General features: G+C 39.0%; 1 protein-coding gene and 1 pseudogene across 2 annotated transcripts in view; one reads left to right on the top strand and one right to left on the bottom strand.

Moving 5' to 3' along the window:
* The window catches only part of POLA1 (DNA polymerase alpha 1, catalytic subunit), a 307449-nt gene that overhangs the window by 49792 nt on the left and 238894 nt on the right, over positions 1–18763 (bottom strand). For both annotated transcript variants that reach the window (XM_045089421.1, XM_004769147.3), the window contains one exon: positions 18756–18763. This exon is cut by the window's right edge and continues 89 nt beyond it. In XM_045089421.1, coding sequence (XP_044945356.1) covers positions 18756–18763 — 8 coding nt within the window. The remainder of the gene's footprint in view (positions 1–18755) is intronic.
* LOC123394763 lies at positions 6708–6830 on the top strand (annotated as a pseudogene).

The raw sequence follows: 18763 nt of genomic DNA, 5'->3' as shown, positions 1-18763 counted from the left end.
ATCATGCTTATTTATCACCAACTTGGTATACTTCATAATTGCATTACAACCCCACCGAGTACTGAATACCACTTAGCAGTTCAAACTACTCAAGATAAGCACTGTTACTTTCAAGAGGAGATTGGCAGTAATTAAAGGTCTTATTTAGTAGTTGTTGGTAACCATGTTTTTAAGGAGGTTTAAAAAACAATAGAAAGCCATATGGATACATTTAATTTGATAATTGCATTTTTATTAATGATATCTATTTTGGACATATATTCTAACTGGGGTTAAAAAAAAAGATGTGCTAAACTATCACCAACGCAGTGAGGCGGAACGACGCGGGGTGTTTTTCGATTCATCAGTGAGAATGGAACTGTCTGTGAACTATATGGCATAAGACAAAATCATATCAGAACACTAATAACAACGATAAAAACAACAATAGTACTTTGCACTTAGAGACCTGCTTTCAGAGGAATTTCAGAGTGCTTTTTAAACACATACTATTTTTCCTTTTTTGAACAAATCAGACGACTAAATCAAAGAGTAATAATGGTGTTTGCCCATGCCACAAAGCGAGTCACCGGCAAACCAGGAACAGATTTTCTAACTTGTTCAGTCTCCTGCAATGACAGTGTGCAAGGATTACTCCATTAGTGTGTGTCTCTCAGGTTACACCCAAGACATAGGTACCACATGGGCTTCCGACTTTTCTCCCCAGCCCTGGCCCGTTACTCAGAGTCGTGTTTACACGCTCACCCCGCCGCCGTTAGTATGTGTGCCCGCATGCTGCTCAACTGACAGACTCCAGGGGAGACAAGGCAAGAGCAGTGCACAAGCCTCTCAGCAGCCGCTCACCTCCTGGCCTTCAGACACCTATCTGGAGATGGCCTCTGGGCATTCTGACATGTCATAAAGACTCGTAAACCAAGCAACCCATTTGAAATGCTGGGAGAAATTAAAAAGACAGCAAGGTCATTAAAGAGCTAAAACTCTACATCACTAGAAAACCTGCAGGCAAAATGGCCAAATGCTGTGGACTGTATATACTTTCTGGAGGGCAATGGGTAGATCTGGACGGGGTAAACTCCTAGATTTTTTTTTAGTTTACCTCACTAATATAGTAAGGTATCAGTGTGATTTATATAACCTAATGGTTTGAACAAATAAATTTTCAGGGAGGCATTTATGAAATGTCCTGGTGGTACATCCTATCATAGCCAAACTCTATTATGAATTATCAGAAAGGAGGTAAATTAAGGTGGGAAATTAAGTCTGTGTTTGTGAGGGCATGGGTTAAATGTTGGGTGAATGTATGGACATACATGGACAGAAAACATTTTGTCATGTGGTTGGAGGGTGTGACGGGAAATAGAACAGCAGAGAAAACAGGATGGACTCAGAAGAGTATTCTATAAATATCATTCTATTAAAAAAAAACTATGTTTCTACTATGAAGTATCCTAGAAGACATTAATTTCACATACCATTTGTTAGACTCCTACCATGTGCGAGGTGCCATCAGACATACAGTAACACAGTGAGCAGTGCTTGAGAGCTGCAGGAGTTCAGAGGCCAGAGAGCTCACTTCTAGCTGGGAGGTCTTAAAGGGTGAACAGAATACCAACAGGAGGAGACTGGGTTGAGGGGGGCCATGCAGGCATGGGAAACCCAGGGTGGATGTGAGGCCTGCTTGGGGACCAGTGAGGGGTCTAATCTGCAGGGACCACGGAGGTGCGGTCTCAATCCTTCTAGGCAAAAGGGAGTGATCTGAAAGCCAACAGCGACTCTTTTCTAGCTCTAAGACCCCAACACCGGGAAATGGAGCAAGCCAAGCTACCTCTTCTACCTGGATATCCAAGGTAAGCCCAACCTATGACCATGGCACTCAGAGGTGTCTTTCTAATACCTCCAGGACCTGTCCCAGACCTTTTGGGGACAGGTAGCATTATGAAACTGCAGGCTGATCTACCAGGATCCACCTGGCTGGGCCCAGATATAAGGAGAAAATGACAAGGGGTAGGAAAGTCCCCAAAATCCAATTGTGGAAATGCCTAAATACCAGTGCTGGGTTAGCCTTCCCTTCCCTGTTATCCATCCAGTCTTCTGGAGGATTCCCCATCCTCCATGGCAGCCCATTTCTACTTTTATGATGTAAGTTAATGGGGAAAATAACATGTTCTTTATAACCAATTTTGTTGAAATGCATTTATTTCATCTTCCATTTGCTCATTACCAGAAAACAGTTTCTTCTTACTTACTTTTCCCTAGCCCATTTTTTCCCTTCACTTTATTCTCAAATGCTGTATTAGTTCATACAGTACCATAAATGATTCCTTTATCTAGGAAATAATTCATGTGTTTGACTTCATTTTCCTTTCCACTGTCTATTTAAATTGTTATCTAGATGCTACCCAATCTCCCTTTCTATATCAAAGTCAAACTTAATGCATATTTGACAAGAAGCAATATTAAAGTTTGAAGAGTTTCACTAAATCCAAGATTCTCAACATTGTGGGTGTGTGTCGAAGTCACTGTGAAGTTTTCTAAAATGCACTGCTGCTGGGGTCCCACCCCAGACCTACTCAATCAGATATCTGACAGTAGCATCTGGGCATGTGTTATTTTTAGAAGTGTTAAAAAAAAACCATCCTCAAACCATCCTGGTTGTTAAGAAGAAATCTGCTAAAAGGTACATGATTTGGGACCTTGGTTTGGCTGCCTTCTAGGACACAAAGAGAACTATTTTTTACCCTCCCTAGAAAGGAGCCAGTAGTTGGTGCAGATTGCTTAATATTAATGGGACACATACCAAAGGGACATATCTCAACAAAAGGGAAACTATTTACAGATTATTTGTTTCAATCTCTTCCATTATCACTAACAATGAGAATTAAATCTACCTTTTCTAATATACCTCATGTAAGGAAACTAAAAAAGGAGTTACCAAGATCAATTTTAAGTTTTTTGAGACCAAGGATCATGCCTGTTTCATACTGTAACCGTTTAGTATGAAGAGTAGATCACTTAAAACACATCTGGTGTGCTAGATGCTAGCGATACAAGTACCAACAAAGCATGGGCAATGAGAGGCTACAGAAACCCATACAGCAACTGTAATACTAAGTACTGTAACAGCGGTCTGGATTAATGTTATTCTTGGAAGTAATAAAACCAGCTAGCGTTTGTTGCATATTTACTGTGTGCCAGGCACTGTTCTAGGCATTTTACATATCACCGTGTTTAGATATCATCCTATTCAATTTAAGAGTCTTACGAGGCAGGTGTCACTATCAGGCAAGCTGTACAGATGAGGCAGTAGAGGGGTTCGTCACATACCCCAAGCTTACTTACTTAACAAGAGGTGGAAAGCCAACACTTGAACTGGCTATTCTGGTTGCTGAGCGCAAGCTTTTAACTACTACCCTATACTGCCTTTTGGGAGTCCCGGTCAGTGCCCTTGGTGCTCGACAGATGCTAGCAGAGAGAAGGAAGGGGGGATGAAAGGCAAGGAGGAAAGAAAGAAACAACAAATATTTACAGAGTGCTCCGACCATGTGTCTGAAGCCCCTTCTTCCTAAGACTCCTGAACATTACAGGCTAAAACCTATGAGTGTTTGCATGATTCTTTAAGCTTAGGCAAAAGACTAACATTATCTCCCCCGCCTTTCAGTAACAGGATCAGAAGTTAGGTTTTCACAGCTAACCCTTAAACTGATCCCTTCACGTTTCTGTTCCTCTGGTTCCTATGAGTTCACATCATTTGGGAATACAAACTGAAAAGGACATTCTCAGGACACTGCTTCCCTTCCAAGATTTCCCACAAGCCCGAGCATGTTACAGTGACACTCTGCTGCAACAGGAAAGGTATTTCCTTCGAATTAGGTGAAAAGAGAAGCAAATCTAAAAAAATAAAAAAATTCCAGGTTGAGAGAAGTAAAAAGTTTCCTAATTCAGGGCTAAGGGCTCCTGCCAACAGCTTGTTTTGTTCCCAAAGATCAGCACACAAAAGTTTCACAGAGCTGGAGGGAAAAGATTTGGATGCTGAGTTGGAGGGTGGGTATGGGGGTCTGTGTGATTAACATCATTCCTCTGGGAGCAGTAGAAAAATAACAAAACCTCTATAAAAGAGATGAGCAAGTCGGCTGTGAAAGGAATGACCCCTCACATAAAGGGAAAGCAATTTGCATCTACAGATCTCATTGGTATAAACGACCTCCTTCAAAGAGTGAAAACCTCAATGGAAAGCCACTATATACCCATGAAAGGACTTGCCGGCTATTTGTTGAGCTGTATACAGACTAACAAACAGGAGTGGTTAACCTGGCGCACCATGCACTATAGAGATATTTTTTTTTAAGTAGGCTTAGTCAGCTAATCTTGTTGAGATTTCTCTCATACTACTGATTTCTTATTCTCAAAATAAATTAAGAGGCTTCATTCAAAATTCCCTGTGGTCTACCAGCTTGAGTTTGTTGGGTGTCTTTGATTGTCTCTTGTCTTTAGATTCCCTGCCTTGTCTCTTTAGATTTTGCTGTGCCCTTTGGTATTTCCCGTTAGTCCATGTCTGGAATAGCTAATTACATGGTAGCATAATTCCCACCCGTACAACAAGGAATAGCAGAACCTTGCTAATTCACACCAATGACTGAAAGACTCCTGTGTAAGTTACTGAATTATGCAAATGAGCAATAAGTGAAGAAAGATGATTCAAAATTGTATTTCATTCATTTATTTTGACAAGTGTAGTTTAGTCTTAATTATTTTGAAAATTTCTTTGTAGCATACTAATAAATTTACTGTGGCACATTTGTTAAATGTGATAAAGCCTTGACTAAGAGAGACCAAAGTGTGCTCTGCTGAATAATTTCCTGAACACAGGCTCAGGTGCAGACCCACTCTTTTATCTTAGATTTTACTGACTTATTAGCATCTATAATATTTTTGGTAAGACAATCTGTACTCCACCAATACAACTGGAATTATTTCTAAGGCAAACATGTACTTTACGAACAGGTCCTGCATATGTCTAAACACTCACCATGATGATCGTTTAAAAAAAAAAAAAAAAGGAAAGAAAGAAAGAACCATGCTTCAAAGTAAAACATTTTTACATTCTACTGTCCTAGAACAGTACTTTAACAGGACTTTAGTTGCCTCTTCTAAATAAAACTAGGTCAGTTTGTCATTTGTCTTTTAATTCCTATTTCTGTTTTGTTTTGTCTTGCCATACTTCTTTCTTTCAAAGTTAAAGATGTCTGTTTTAAGCTAAGTGGATATATCACAGTATGTAAGATTTTCATGTCAAAATACTTACATGATTATATTCTGAGTTAAATTATTTAGGATAGGAAAACATTTTGATACACTTCTGACAGATGTATCTTACAGGATGGAGTCAACCTCTTTCAAAGAACCACCACTGGTTACGGTGGGGAGTGAAGAGACAAGAGCCTCCCAGCTTCCGGTGTTGGGTTTAAAGCTTCACATAAGCCAGCCTCTTAATAAGCGCTTTTTGACCAAATCTCCAATTCAGATATGTTTTAAAATCATCATGCATTTGTCAAATGATGTTCTTGAATTTGTAAAAGCTGGATAAGCAATAGAGCACTTAAAGAATAGCAAGCAAGAAAGGATTAATCTCAGACTACATGCCAGCAACTGTGCGTGTTCACAGTCTCACCCACTTTTCGAGGCTGAGCTCAGGTTCCACCTCCATGGGGAACTTGCCCGAGCCATTCCCGTCTAGTAGTCATTTGCCGTGAGGATGATGTTTCTTTACTAGATGAAGAAAAGGGCAGCTGCAAGATGGCAGAAAGAATGCTGGGCTCTCACACTCCCCAGCTTTGCTACCTCAGGCGGGTCATTTCATCAATTTAAGGTTGTTTTTCCATCGGAAAAAATGTCAACAACCCTACTATCTAATGGGAAAAGTAAAAAATAAGGGATGTGAGTGTTCTCCAGAACAAGCTCAGCTCTATAAAAAGTAGCTGTTCGGAGGGTGAGTACATGAATAAGAAAAGGATCCCAAGTATTATTATGTCTAAAGCAGGACATAATGCTTACACTGTGCCCTTTACAGATCACACAAGGCAGAGCCACAGCACAGCAACACTCACAGAACGAATCTTGGGGGTGGGGTGTGAAGAAGAGAGAGACAGAGAAAACCAGACTTACACACAGACCTGGTTTATGATCCTATGTGTGAGTCTGATTTTATAATAATTTCTTAAAACAACCAAAGCACATGAGTGTGTAAAATTAGCCAGCAAACATATCTTTTTGTGAGCACAGCTGGTTAAAGCCTTAAGCTCTAGGGGACGGTGCTAAGGCTAGCAGGGCTCACAGAAGGGGAAAAAGGTTTCCTAGGGCCTTTACATGGGCAGAATGCAATCAAAGTTAATTCAACTGAGCTCTGTGGCAGGCTACTAATTCCATCTAGTCACTGTCCTAGCGACCACCAGGTAAGAGAATGCTGATGGGTGTGAATAAATTCACGTAACATCTATAGGAAGAAGTCCTCTAGGAATGAGACCAATTGATGATGGGTTTTCCCTACATACGAGGGGGAGCACCTATTATATGGACATGGTAGAACAGCCTAAAATTATACATAAGCACTGACTAATCACGTGCAAATTAATACCAGATCTCGGCCTGGGGCTACTGGGTAACTGAAGCCATCACAATGACACAATTAAATTTCAAAAGTTAAGGTTGCAAGCTTTGTGCAGTGGTAATATCATAGCCAATGAGGTTTATCTGAGGTGCAATTATTGCTAATTGAAAAGTTGGGGTTGCTTCCCTTTGATAATGATAAAAAATTTAAATAATTACAGAGGGTGATAAACATGCCAGTTTATAGGAAAAGCAAGAAAGCAAAACAAAACAGAACCCTGTCAATTTAAACATTAAGTCAGTTTAAAAAATCAAATTTGCACTATAGTCAGAAAGACAAAGGTTAAGCAAAAACACAGCTTTTAACCATTAAAGACTATTCTGGAACAGCACATGCAACTGGTAAAAACCAAAATCAAAGCAAAAGATTAAGAAGATGCAGGAGAGGTAACTCCTATCTCAATGGAGGGAATATAAGCACTTCTGAGAAGAAATGTTAAGACACAACCGAGTTAAGATAAGAAATGATGGAGACATTAAATTCAGGGCTAGGTCAACGAGCAAAGAGGCCCAAGAGGAAAAAAGTATGCAATTTATTAAAAAAAAAAAAGATTTTATTTATTTATTTGAGAGAGAGAGAGAGAGAACATGAGCAGAGGAGGAACAGAGGGAGAGGAACAAGTAGACTCTGTGCTGAGTGCATAGCCCAACATGGGGCTCCATCTCACGACCCTGAGGATCATGACCCGAGCCGAAGTCAAGAGTCAGAGGCTTAACCTACTGAGTCACCCAGGCACCCCAAGGGTATGCAATTTTAAAATAATCCCAGATGGTTAGAGAAAAATACAACTCAGATCAAATCTACTTAAATCCCAAATATCTGAGAGCTTGAGACACTTACGGATGACTATATATCCTCTAATTTACTTGAAGCAAGTGGAGTTGCTGTTTTTTTTCTTTCTTTCTTATTTCTTCATTGACTTTTAAGAAAAAATGTCACATTTATTACAAATTTGAGCTGGTATAAAAAGGACACAAAGTTAGTAACTGATAAAACAATAAAGTGCTTCCTTAGAACTATTAAAAAAAAAGGAATATCATCTGCTTCTAAGACTATAGACCTTTTAATGTTGAAGGTTGCATTTTTAAAAGAAGTAACTGATTATACATTATAAGTAGCTGATCCGACACATTTCCAGTAAAAAGCACTAATTTTGAGGGGAAAATTTAGTATAACTATATCTAACCCCAATTGCTTTAAGTCATGTTATAATAGATTATTATGGATGTTACACAAATACTGATAATTTAATATTCCTGAAACTTATAGTACATTTTATCATGATACTTAAAGGATCTACTTTCTTCTCTGAGTATTATAAGCTCTTGCTCCTAATTAATCTGCAATTAATTCAACCAACCTCCAATTAGTCTTCTACAACATTACCCTACTTAGACAATAAAGCCGTCTCTAGACTGGGTTTTAAACCTGGGCTAAAATAGACTCCTACAGACCAAAAATGGTTCTGGGATTTCTTTTTGTAGTGTAATTTAGATGTCATATCTAATTTGCTGTCATGACTATTGTTTCACTGTGCAATTTGTATGTCGTTTTGAATGGTAAAGGCATCATAGCTTTATTGAATTAAACCTTCTGTCTTTATTTAGGGTCTGATGTTACATGTTTGTGCGTATGTTTATGTCTCAAAAGCTGCTTCTGACATCAGGCAGTGGTAGAAAAAGATTGTGCTCTTTTGATATGTTTTCTCCTATCTCAGTAAATACAAACACAAACTGGAAAAAAAGCCCTCTTCAAACTAAAGAAACAATTTTAATAGTAATAATGACATTATTATTATTTCGCTTTGAGAGACAGAGATCGCTAAATAAGCTATGCACATTAAGGAATTACAGAAGGCCTGGCTGTTTTATAATCTAAATTCCTTGACTCTCAATTCTGTTAATCAATTCTTTCCTAAGAAAAATCTCCCCTTTCCATTGACAGTCTCAAACATAAGATGTTATTTTTACAATTCGATAATCACAAAGAAATTCAAAATTCTCCTTGTCTTTAATTCCTAAGGAACAAAGGCCATTTTACTTATATCACAATACTCAGTTTTGTGTTGGTCTGCCTGTAATTGTCCTTCTTATCCTGGCCTGTGCATTCAAGTTCTAAACTAAAGTCAGGACTAGGATTAAACATGGAAAGCCTTTCAGGAGACCACTGGAATAGCCTTTTAAATAATTTTTAGTGCATGAAATTTCATAAAGTTTTTACTAGATAATTACACTTCCTGATTTTGTAATTAGTGGAAGTACATGCAATTACATAATAATTATGATAGTAATTACGTAATTAAGATGTATAATTATGTAGTAAAAAACATCATGGAAATAAAACCATCTACTGTGTAAGCACAATACATTTTAAAAGTAAATTCGCTAGCTCAACTGTTTAAAAATACTTTTCTTCAAAATAAAGTGATTAGCTCACATTATGGTCTAACTGCCTGAAAATTGTTTAATATTTTTTCCTTCATTGGTGATAGAAGTATATTTTTAAAAAGTACACGAGAAAAATCTCACTGGGTTTTTCCTACCCTCAACACTCAAAAAATGACAATGTTTTGCAAATGAGGACCATCGACCACAAAACAGATGCTGCAACATCAGTACCCTCCTTTGCACTGCTGTACTTACTACTACAAAAGGGACAAGAAACCTGCCCATTGAAAAGATGTAACAGGAAAGGGTTTTATAAAACTAATATATCTGTTATCATAGCATGCCTGTAAGTCTGTATGTACATAAAAGTGCAAAACGTGGAGTGCCTATTTACAGAAATGGGCTCAAAGAAAAGGAACATTATCAGAATCCACAAGTTTGCCGCTCAAGTATATGGCAACTTTCATATAGTACTTTAGCTATCTTAAAAAAGATGACAGAAAATGTACAGAGACAAGACACTTCCACTTATGGGCAAAGCAACTATGGTGACAATTTCCTGGAAAATGTAGTTTCTCTTCTGTCACCTTGCAAAGTCATCTTTAGTTAAAAAAACAAATCAAAAACTAAGTAGGCAGCACTGAGAGAGAGAAACAAAGCAGTATGAAGCCCCATGCTGCCACTGGAAAATTATCAATGTTGTCATTCTTGTACTGAGCATAAAAATCAAACAGAAAGACCAGCAACTCGAGGAAAAGTAAATTCCAAAGTAAACTGTATAGTAGCAAAATGTAAGATATAGAATCTTGCTTTCAAGTAAAAAGAGTTCTAGTTCAAAGCCTTGAAGTCTTTACACACGTTAGACCAATGCTGTCACGAGGCCCAGAAGGCAGCGGCTGGGTGCCGGCCCCTCCGCGCGTGCATACAGAAGGGCCCCGAGAGAAGTGGAGGTAGAATTGCACTCCCGTTCTCTCTTTTACAAGCCACTGATCTGAGAAGCTGAAAGCCATTTGAAAATCTTAACTGACTTCTCCTTTACCTTTCTTCTTACTTAAGTTAAGAAGAAACAAAGCGGAAGAACTCAGGCTTTGGTGTTTTTTTTTCCCCCCTCTCCTTGCCCTTGTCAGGCCACTACATTTTAAAAGCTTAATCACAAAATGTATTTCAAACGACCAGACTGGCATGCCAGTTCGACCATAAACCTGGGAGGCGTTCTGTAGTTTGCATACTTGTAATTATAAAGGCTTGCCAAAAGTATGGCCCTAACCAACCAATGAATAAAATGAGAATAGGCCTTAGTTGTTAAGAGCGAAGAATGTCTTCTATCAGTGCTTCTCAAAATTTAACGTGCCTAGGTGTCACCTGGGAATCTTGTTAAAATGAATGCAGATGCTGAAGCAGAAAGTCTGGGGAGGACCTGATATTTTGCATTTCTAACAAGCTCCCAGGTGATGCCTATGCTGCTGGTATACTGATCACATTGTAGCAAGGGCTTTGGTTTGACTTGGGGAAAAAAATGCACAAAGAAAAAGTGGATTTGGGTTCTTCTGTAAGGTATTTTCTCCCTCAACTGCTAAATTATTGGAATAATTATTTCAAGTTCTGTAAAACATTTATTTGTAAAATTTCAGTGTTTATAATTTGTTTCTTCCTACAAAATCAGTACATGCTCAGATTATATAATTAAGAAAGTATATACAAGTATAAAGGAGCATTACTTCTAATTCACCCAGAGATGACAACCGTGAACAATTCCAGTGTTTCTTACTAATTGTTCTACCTGGCATACAAGCTACAGATGAGTATCATAATGGTTACTCAGTGTTGGACCTTAACATATTGTTAGTTTTTCCCTAAATCATTAAAGATTAAAAGTAAGTAATGTCTGGGGCGCCTGGGTGGCTCAGTGGGTTAAGCCGCTGCCTTCGGCTCAGGTCATGATCTCAGAGTCCTGGGATCGAGTCCCGCATCGGGCTCTCTGCTCAGCAGAGAGCCTGCTTCCCTCTCTCTCTCTCTGCCTGCCTCTCCATCTACTTGTGATTTCTCTCTGTCAAATAAACAAATAAAAAAAATCTTAAAAAAAAAAAAAAAAAGTAAGTAATGTCTAATAACAATAATTCTCAAAAGGTCAGGGTTGTATGAAGCACTTTTTCTATTATCAAAATTCTTTATGTGTTTCTACAACCACTTAATAATCATAAACAGGCAACTATCTTCTGAATTGCTGTATTAGTCTCCTATGATGAAAGTTCACTTCAACTAATTAAAGGGATAGTTAAAAAAAAAAACAAAACACCTCGAGTCATTTTTTTATTTGTAAGAAAATGAAACAAAAGGAAAATGGAGTTAGTAAAAGTTACTGATTTCAAGATTGATTTTTCTAAAAAAAACCTTTTTCACAATTATAAAAAATAGGATTTAAAGAAGGGTAGATTGGAGCTTAATTGAACTTCTCCTTTTTATATGTATCTGGTAGGTGTGAATTGTTTTGTGTGTGTGCCTTAACTGTTTTTAGTTACTGAAAAAGAGAAAAGGCTCATTTCTAAAATTTGACAACAATTTTTTCAGGAGGATCACGGGCTTTAAAAAGTGGTACAAGAACTGGAGCAGACAGTGTCTCTGCCACAGCCTTCTTCTTATGCCTTGCGGGGATTTAACAAAGTAAATTCTAAGACTGTCGACTGGCTTAGAGAGGACTCCAGCTCTTTGTTTTTATTTCGGTACTTCCAGTGATAATAAAACTCTCCAGATTTCACTTCAGCAGTTCAGAAAAATAGGGGAAATTCTCAACACTGAAAAGGGATGTCTTGAGACCTTCAGAAATCTCCAAACTCCTAAAGACATTAAAAAGCATATAATTTCTTCCATAAAACTCTCATTTTCTTGCTTAAAAAAAACCATCAGTTTTTCTTAGATTCCTTCACTTCTCAGTACTAGCTGTTGTCTCTCTCTTGGGTCTTCATTTCCTATGAGACAATACAATTATTACTACATCTCATGGGTGTAACTATGTCGCTGAGGGTAAGCAGAGAACAGGATCCTGTGGTAGTGTGGGTGAGGAGCAGTCAGTTCGGCTCATGACATTCTTTCGACTCAGTTCAAATTTGGCATCAGCAAAACAAGAGACACAACGCGCTTGTCTTCAGTGTAACTTGCAAAGAGCTCAAACAACAGACACGAAATCTGAAAATGTCTAATGAACTTCGGTTACATTAATTTACGGCACACCTGAGGCAAGCCAAGTAAAATAGGAAGATCTAGAATTTTTAATGCACATTGCCCTCCTTTCATGGACAGAATTACCTCCTAGGACTAACTGCTCCAATATCCTTGAAACTGCTTGTGTGGTCTTATTTTCTACTAAAAATTCATTCAGTGAAAGTTTAGTGAGCTGGCCCCGTGGGCAAAGCGCAGATAAACAAGATACAACCCTCTGCCTCAATGAACTCGGTGGAAAAGAAAGTCAAATAGAACAATTCAAAATAAGTCCTGTGAGAAGGGCGCTCAAGGGTGCAATGGGAATGCAAAGGAAGGAAGCCCGTATTACATAACTCAATCTCTTCATCAATATAATGGGGGCCAATCCGCTGCCGCCTCACAGCGCTGTTTTGAGGACCCTGTGAAGGGATGTGAGTGAGATTTCACCTCTCTGACAGGAGTGTAGGAGCAGAGCAACCCTGATGGGCGCTGCTTAGTGGGCCATGGCCACCTACATCCCTTGGCAAGAAACAGGGGTGACCTGAAAAACAGTCCTTCTAGGCCTAAAGAGACTCCACGGAGAAACTGGACTTCCTGACAGATGCTTTTCACAAGGCTAAGGCTACAGCACCATCTTTTTGCTAAACTTTACGCTTTAGCTCCAGTTCCTGTCTTCAACAGAGTCCTAAAACCTGGTATTTCAATTTTGACAGAGACAAACACAACATGTTGAAAGAGGGATATGGAAAAATTCACCAAGAAGACTATCTGTTAAGGGCTGAATTGTGCCCCACCTCCCACCAAATATTACTGTGCGGGGTGGTGGGGGTAGTGGTGGTTGAAATCCTAACCCCCAGTACTTCCAAATGTGACTACATTTGGAGACAGGATCTTTTTTTTTTTTTTTAAAGATTTTATTTATTTATTTGTGAGAGAGAGAGAGTGAGAGCGAGCACAGGCAGACAGAGTGGAAAGCAGAGTCAGAGGGAGAAGCAGGCTCCCTGCAGAGCAAGGAGCCCGATATGGGACTCGATCCCAGGACGCTGGGATCATGACCTGAGCCGAAGGCAGCTGCTTAACCAACTGAGCCACCCAGGCGTCCCGGAGACAGGATCTTTAAAGAGGGAATTATGTTAAAGTGAAGTCGCCAGGGTGTTCCTAAACCAATAGGACTGGTGTTCGTGTAAGAAAAGATCAGGACACAGATGTGGACAGAGGGAAAACCATGTGAAGACAGGGAGAAGATGGCTGTCTACAAACCATGGAGACGGGCCTCAGAAGAAACCAATCCTGCTGACACCTTGATCTCGGAATTCTAGCTTCCAGAACTGTCAGGAAATACATTTCTGTTGTTTATGCCACCCAGTCTGTGGTATGTTGTTATGGGAGGCATTGCAGACTAATATAGCATCCTACTATAAATAGCTGACAGAGAGTAAGAAGAGATAGCATCTGGGAAGAGAACAGGAACAGAAAAAAAGTTTTGTTTTGTTTTAGGAATATGGTAAAATCAAACACTAAAGTTAAAAGGCAATTTGTGCTCAGGAGAATAAAAAAAGCCATAGACTCAGAGCAAATATTTGCTAAAGACATATCTGATAAAGGACCATTATCTGAAACATACAAAGAACTCTCTCTTTTTTTAAGGGGGGGGGAGGAGTAGGGGGAGAGAGAGAATCTTAAGCAGGCTCCATTGACCAGCATGGAGTGTACCCAGAGGCACTGAAATACACATATATATATAATATATCTGTATCTATATGTACGTATATATACAGATATAATAATATATATAATATATAACATATGTTAATAATAAATAATATATAACACAGCTCAGGAGTGAGAGAGCATAAGCAGGGGGAGCGGCAGGCAGAGGGAGAACCAGGCTCTCCGCTGAGCCAGGAGACCTGTTGCAGGGATTGATCCTGAGCCACCCAGCCATCCTTACAAAGAATTCTTAAAACACTATGAACAATAAAAAAACAAACCCAATTAAAAAAAAAATGAGCTAGGGCGCCTGAGTGGCTCAGTGGGTTAAAGCCTCTGCCTTGAGCTCAGGTCATGGTCTCAGGGTCGTGGGATCGAGGCCCGCATTGGGTTCTCTGCTCTGCAGGGAGTCTGTTTCCTCCTCTCTCTCTGCTTGCTTCTCTGCCTACTTGTGATCTCTGTCTGTCAAATAAATAAAATCTTTTTAAAAAAATAAAATTAAATTAAAAACATTTTAAAAATGAGCCAGAGACACCTCACCGAAGATATACAAATGGCAAATAAACATAGGAAAAGATGCTCCACATCGTACGTCATCAGGGAAATGCAACTTAAAACAAGGAGATCTTAGGGCACCTGGGTGGCTCAGTCAGTTAAGTGTCCAACTCTTGATTTTGGCTCAGGTCATGATCTCAGGGTTGTGAGATCTCAGGTTGTGAGACCCGTTGTCAGCCTCCTCATTGGGCATGGTGCCTGCTTGGGATTCTCTTTCTCCTCCTCCCTCTGCCCCTCCCTGTGCTTGTGTTCTCTCATTTTCTCTCAAATAAATAAATCTTAAAAAAAAAACTTCAAAAATATGTTATATCCAAATAATGGACTATTATTCAGCATTAAAAAGTCAGGAAAAGACACAGAAGATACTTCAAATGCACCTTACTAAGTGGAAGAAGCCCACTGAAAAGGCTACATTCCATAGGATTCCAAATATATGACATTCTGGAAAAGGGAAAACTATAAAGACAGTAAAAAGATCAGTGACTGGCAGGGGTTAGTGGGGAAGGAGGGATAAGTGGGGTGAGCACAAAGGAATTTAGGGCAGTGAAAATACACTGTGATACTACAATGGTGGATACATGTCATTATGGATCTAACAGATGTCCAACAGCAAGAGTGAACCCTAAGGTAAACTGCGGACTGTACATGATAACGCTGTGTCAACGTAGCTTCATCAACTGTAACAAATGTGCTACTCTGGTTGGGGGTGTTGACAATGAGGGAAGCTGGGAGCAGGGGGTACACAGGGAATTTCTGTACCTTCCATTCAGTTTTGCTGTGAACCTAAAATTGCTCTGAAAAATAGTCTACTAAAAACAAAGGGAGCCTTGGTTAGTGGCTCCCCTTCTTTGCTTCCACAAAAATCTGATCAGATTGGTGGTTTATCACACCTTGCTGCTCCGATAGACTGTAAGCTCCACCAGAGCAGGGAACCTTGGCCATCTTAGTTCCTCTAACATCTGGGATGGCACTCAACATGTAATTGAAAATACGTATGTACTGTTTTTACCATTGCTGAATAAACAAATCAAAAACTTCAGGTGAGAAAACCAAGAGACTCTGCTCCTGCAGACTTAATTTAGACAACTGGGACAACATTTGAATGGATTCATGTCTCCCCCAAACTGTTCACTTATCCCTACTCTGGCCAAGGCCCCATGGGATGAGGCAGTCAAATGGGACCATTTTGTGATGCCATTGTGGAAATGGATTTTTACTTCATACATTGCCACTAGGTTTCTCTAAAACTGCCTTTGGAACTATTATGCCATCTGTGTAACATTCTGGAGCAGTTACAATAATAAAGCCAAAGTCTTACAGAAATAAGATTTTTAAAATGTTATGTAGTTACAGTGAATATGCAGTAAACACTTCATCAAAGTGAATAACAGTCCTTTAGCATTTTAAAGGTAAGGAAAAATACCAAATGGGGTTAATTCACATTATGGACTAATGGCCTGTAAACTTTCGTTTGAAAGCAAAGCACAGGAAAAAGCTCTGACAAGAGCTACTTTTTACCATAAAAATAAACTTCTTTCAAATAATTTGTGACTTTTCCAAGTCAAATGGCCAAGTGTCAAACAAAAATTAAAGCCACCATCCAGTTACAACCTTTAAAACATGGGCTTTACAAAGGGAAATGGTAAAACAATCTTAGGGAACTGTTGTTTGTTTACATTGTTACGTTGTTGATGTTGTTTATGGACAGTAAAGAAGAGTACACAGTAAATACTTCACATGCCAAATCCAGGGCATTTGGTGACAAACAACACTTAGACTCCATTCTCAATAATGTAACTGTGTGTAATGGTCTTTGCTCTTCACAAGACTCCCAATGTAACATCTACTGGTGTTCTGGCCTTGGTCCAAACTGAATAAATATATTTGTCCTCCAGTTCCAACAGATTTTCAATTTTTTTTTTGAGGCCAGGGATGGGCAGAGGGAGAGGGAGCAGGAGAGAGAGAATCTCAACCAGACTGAGCCCATAGCGGAGCTCAAATTCATGACCCTGAGATCCTGACCTGAGCAGAAATCAAGAGTCAGACTTAACCAACTAGCCACCCAGGCGCCCCACCCCAGTTGACTCTTAAAGGGGAACTTATCAAATGTCACTTGGAAGTAAACTTCTGATCTTGGAATACAGATAGGCACGACCCAGAGTTTCAGTTTATATCCCCCTCCTAACAAGTACCCTAATACCTCTTAACGTTACTGAGTGATCTGTAAACACCCCAAGCAGGTAAATTTCAACTAATCCACTCATTCCTAAAGTGCAACCTATGAATAATAAATAAGAAGGAAGCTAAAAGGAAAAACAGTTTCATAATTAAAATTCCCTAAATAAAATGAAAGGTTCTTGGAACATTTCATGAAGTTCCTTCAGTGACACATACATTTAATATCTTTCTCTTAGTTTATTTTCTTTAGCCTTCTGACACGTACAAGAACCTGTCAGTAACTCACACATAGTGCCATTATGACCCTGAACTCCTAGATAGTGTACTTATTAGAAGCAAATGACAAAAAAAGCATTCCAGCTCTTAAACTTGTGAAAGAGAACTATAGTAAATTGTGTGAGGGTATAGATACTGTCAAGAATTTTCCCCTTTTTGCCAAGAAGCTTCTAAGTAGCTATTCTATTCCCTCTTATTTGCTGGGAGAGCAATGTGCACTCCTGTAAAAGGCTGGAGTAAGTCTCCAGTGACTTTCCAGATCACTCCACCGTGTCTCCAAGAGTCAATGGACTTTTTGAAAATGGCTGATCATCAAAGACTGATTCAGCCACCTCAGCTAAAAATTTTAGAGATGTTTGGAAGAGAAGTCCATCCTCTAGCTGTCTAAGATATCTAGCGAACAATCTGAAATGGCTAGATTCAGAAAAAAGTAAAGGGTGAACAACTTCTAATATATTGATCCCCATAAAGAGATAACAAAACAGACAGAAACAATGTACTCATAAGAGAATCTGTACACAATTCTCTCAACTCATGCCTTTAAGGAAATGCCCTTCAGGCTAAAAGAGAAAAAACTATTAATGATACTGCAAATAAACATGGGCCAGACATGAGCCATGAACAAAAGTTCAAAAACAAAAGCAAAAACAAAAACTTCAGTTACTAATGAAAAGAAGAAATTTTTCCTTCACATTACATAAATTTTGCTAATTCACTGAAAATATGCTGTATGTAGCCCAAGTTCTTGGTGAATATCCAAAACCATAAAACTAATATTTGAACCAACTCCTACATCAGGAGGAGTTCTTGTTTTATACCCAAGGACAACAAAACGAATTAAGTCAAGACCTTTAAAAAATAATTTTTAGCCTATCTTGTAAATGGAAAAAACTGGTCAATTATGACTAGAACTGAAACCAGTTAAGACCAAGTCAAGGGCAGCAAGAAGATTCTTACGGGAGGAAATCCAGCAGTGTTTTGAGGTTTCTTTATATCCTTAAGGCTACTTCCAGCCTTAATACTGACCAACAAAATGTTGAATCAATATTCGCTGACAAACAACATAAACACTCTGCAGGTAATGAATAAGAAAAATGTGTAAATTTTCCTTTTAAAATTTTTTTTATAGGTCATAGAGAAGTTGCCAATATGATTTTCAGGTAGGAGAAAAAAAAAAAACATGCACTTGTCATGACATTTTCAAATACTTTGTTATGTAACAAAGCTTTTCCCAGACCCATTAAACTCCACAGTGCTGGCAAGTCCTGCATGAGGGTTGCAGGCAGCACCCAATCATCTGGGCAAAGGTGCAGATATACTCTCTTAGGATGGAGTTAATAAAAGAACTCCACCCCATGTCTCTCTTTTAAAACGAACCTAGGCTTTTAGAGAACAGCAGAGACACACTTCAGGTCTATTTTTCTGTGGTAATGTCTGGTTTTTGTAGGTCCAATGATCACGTTGCCTATGCTTACTTTATTACAATTACTAAACTCTATAGAAAATAGCATTTTCAAAATATAGCATTTAAAGAGTCCTTTTTGTACTGTTCCTCCCCCAAAGCCCTGCTTTAATAGAGAACAATGTGAGACAGGCTGTGGGGACCAAAGCTGGGGATTCCTACACCGCCGCCCCTCATGCAGGGGAAGCCTGTGCTCACAAGGGCCCCCATGGCCTGCTTCTGAGACAGCGGTGTGATGCTGCGTGAACAGCCTGACAGTAGGTCTGGCTTTTATGATGCAAATTTCCACTTTAAACTCAAAGGTAATTACAGTATTTTAACGTACCTTTCTCA

Source organism: Mustela putorius, unplaced genomic scaffold (genome assembly GCF_011764305.1).
Source record: "Mustela putorius furo isolate JIRA1106 unplaced genomic scaffold, ASM1176430v1.1 tig00003836_pilon_pilon_pilon, whole genome shotgun sequence".
In the NCBI taxonomy this organism is placed as follows: Eukaryota; Metazoa; Chordata; class Mammalia; order Carnivora; family Mustelidae; genus Mustela; species Mustela putorius.
Note: the sequence above shows the minus strand (reverse complement) of the source record. Positions and strands in the feature narration are given on the sequence as shown.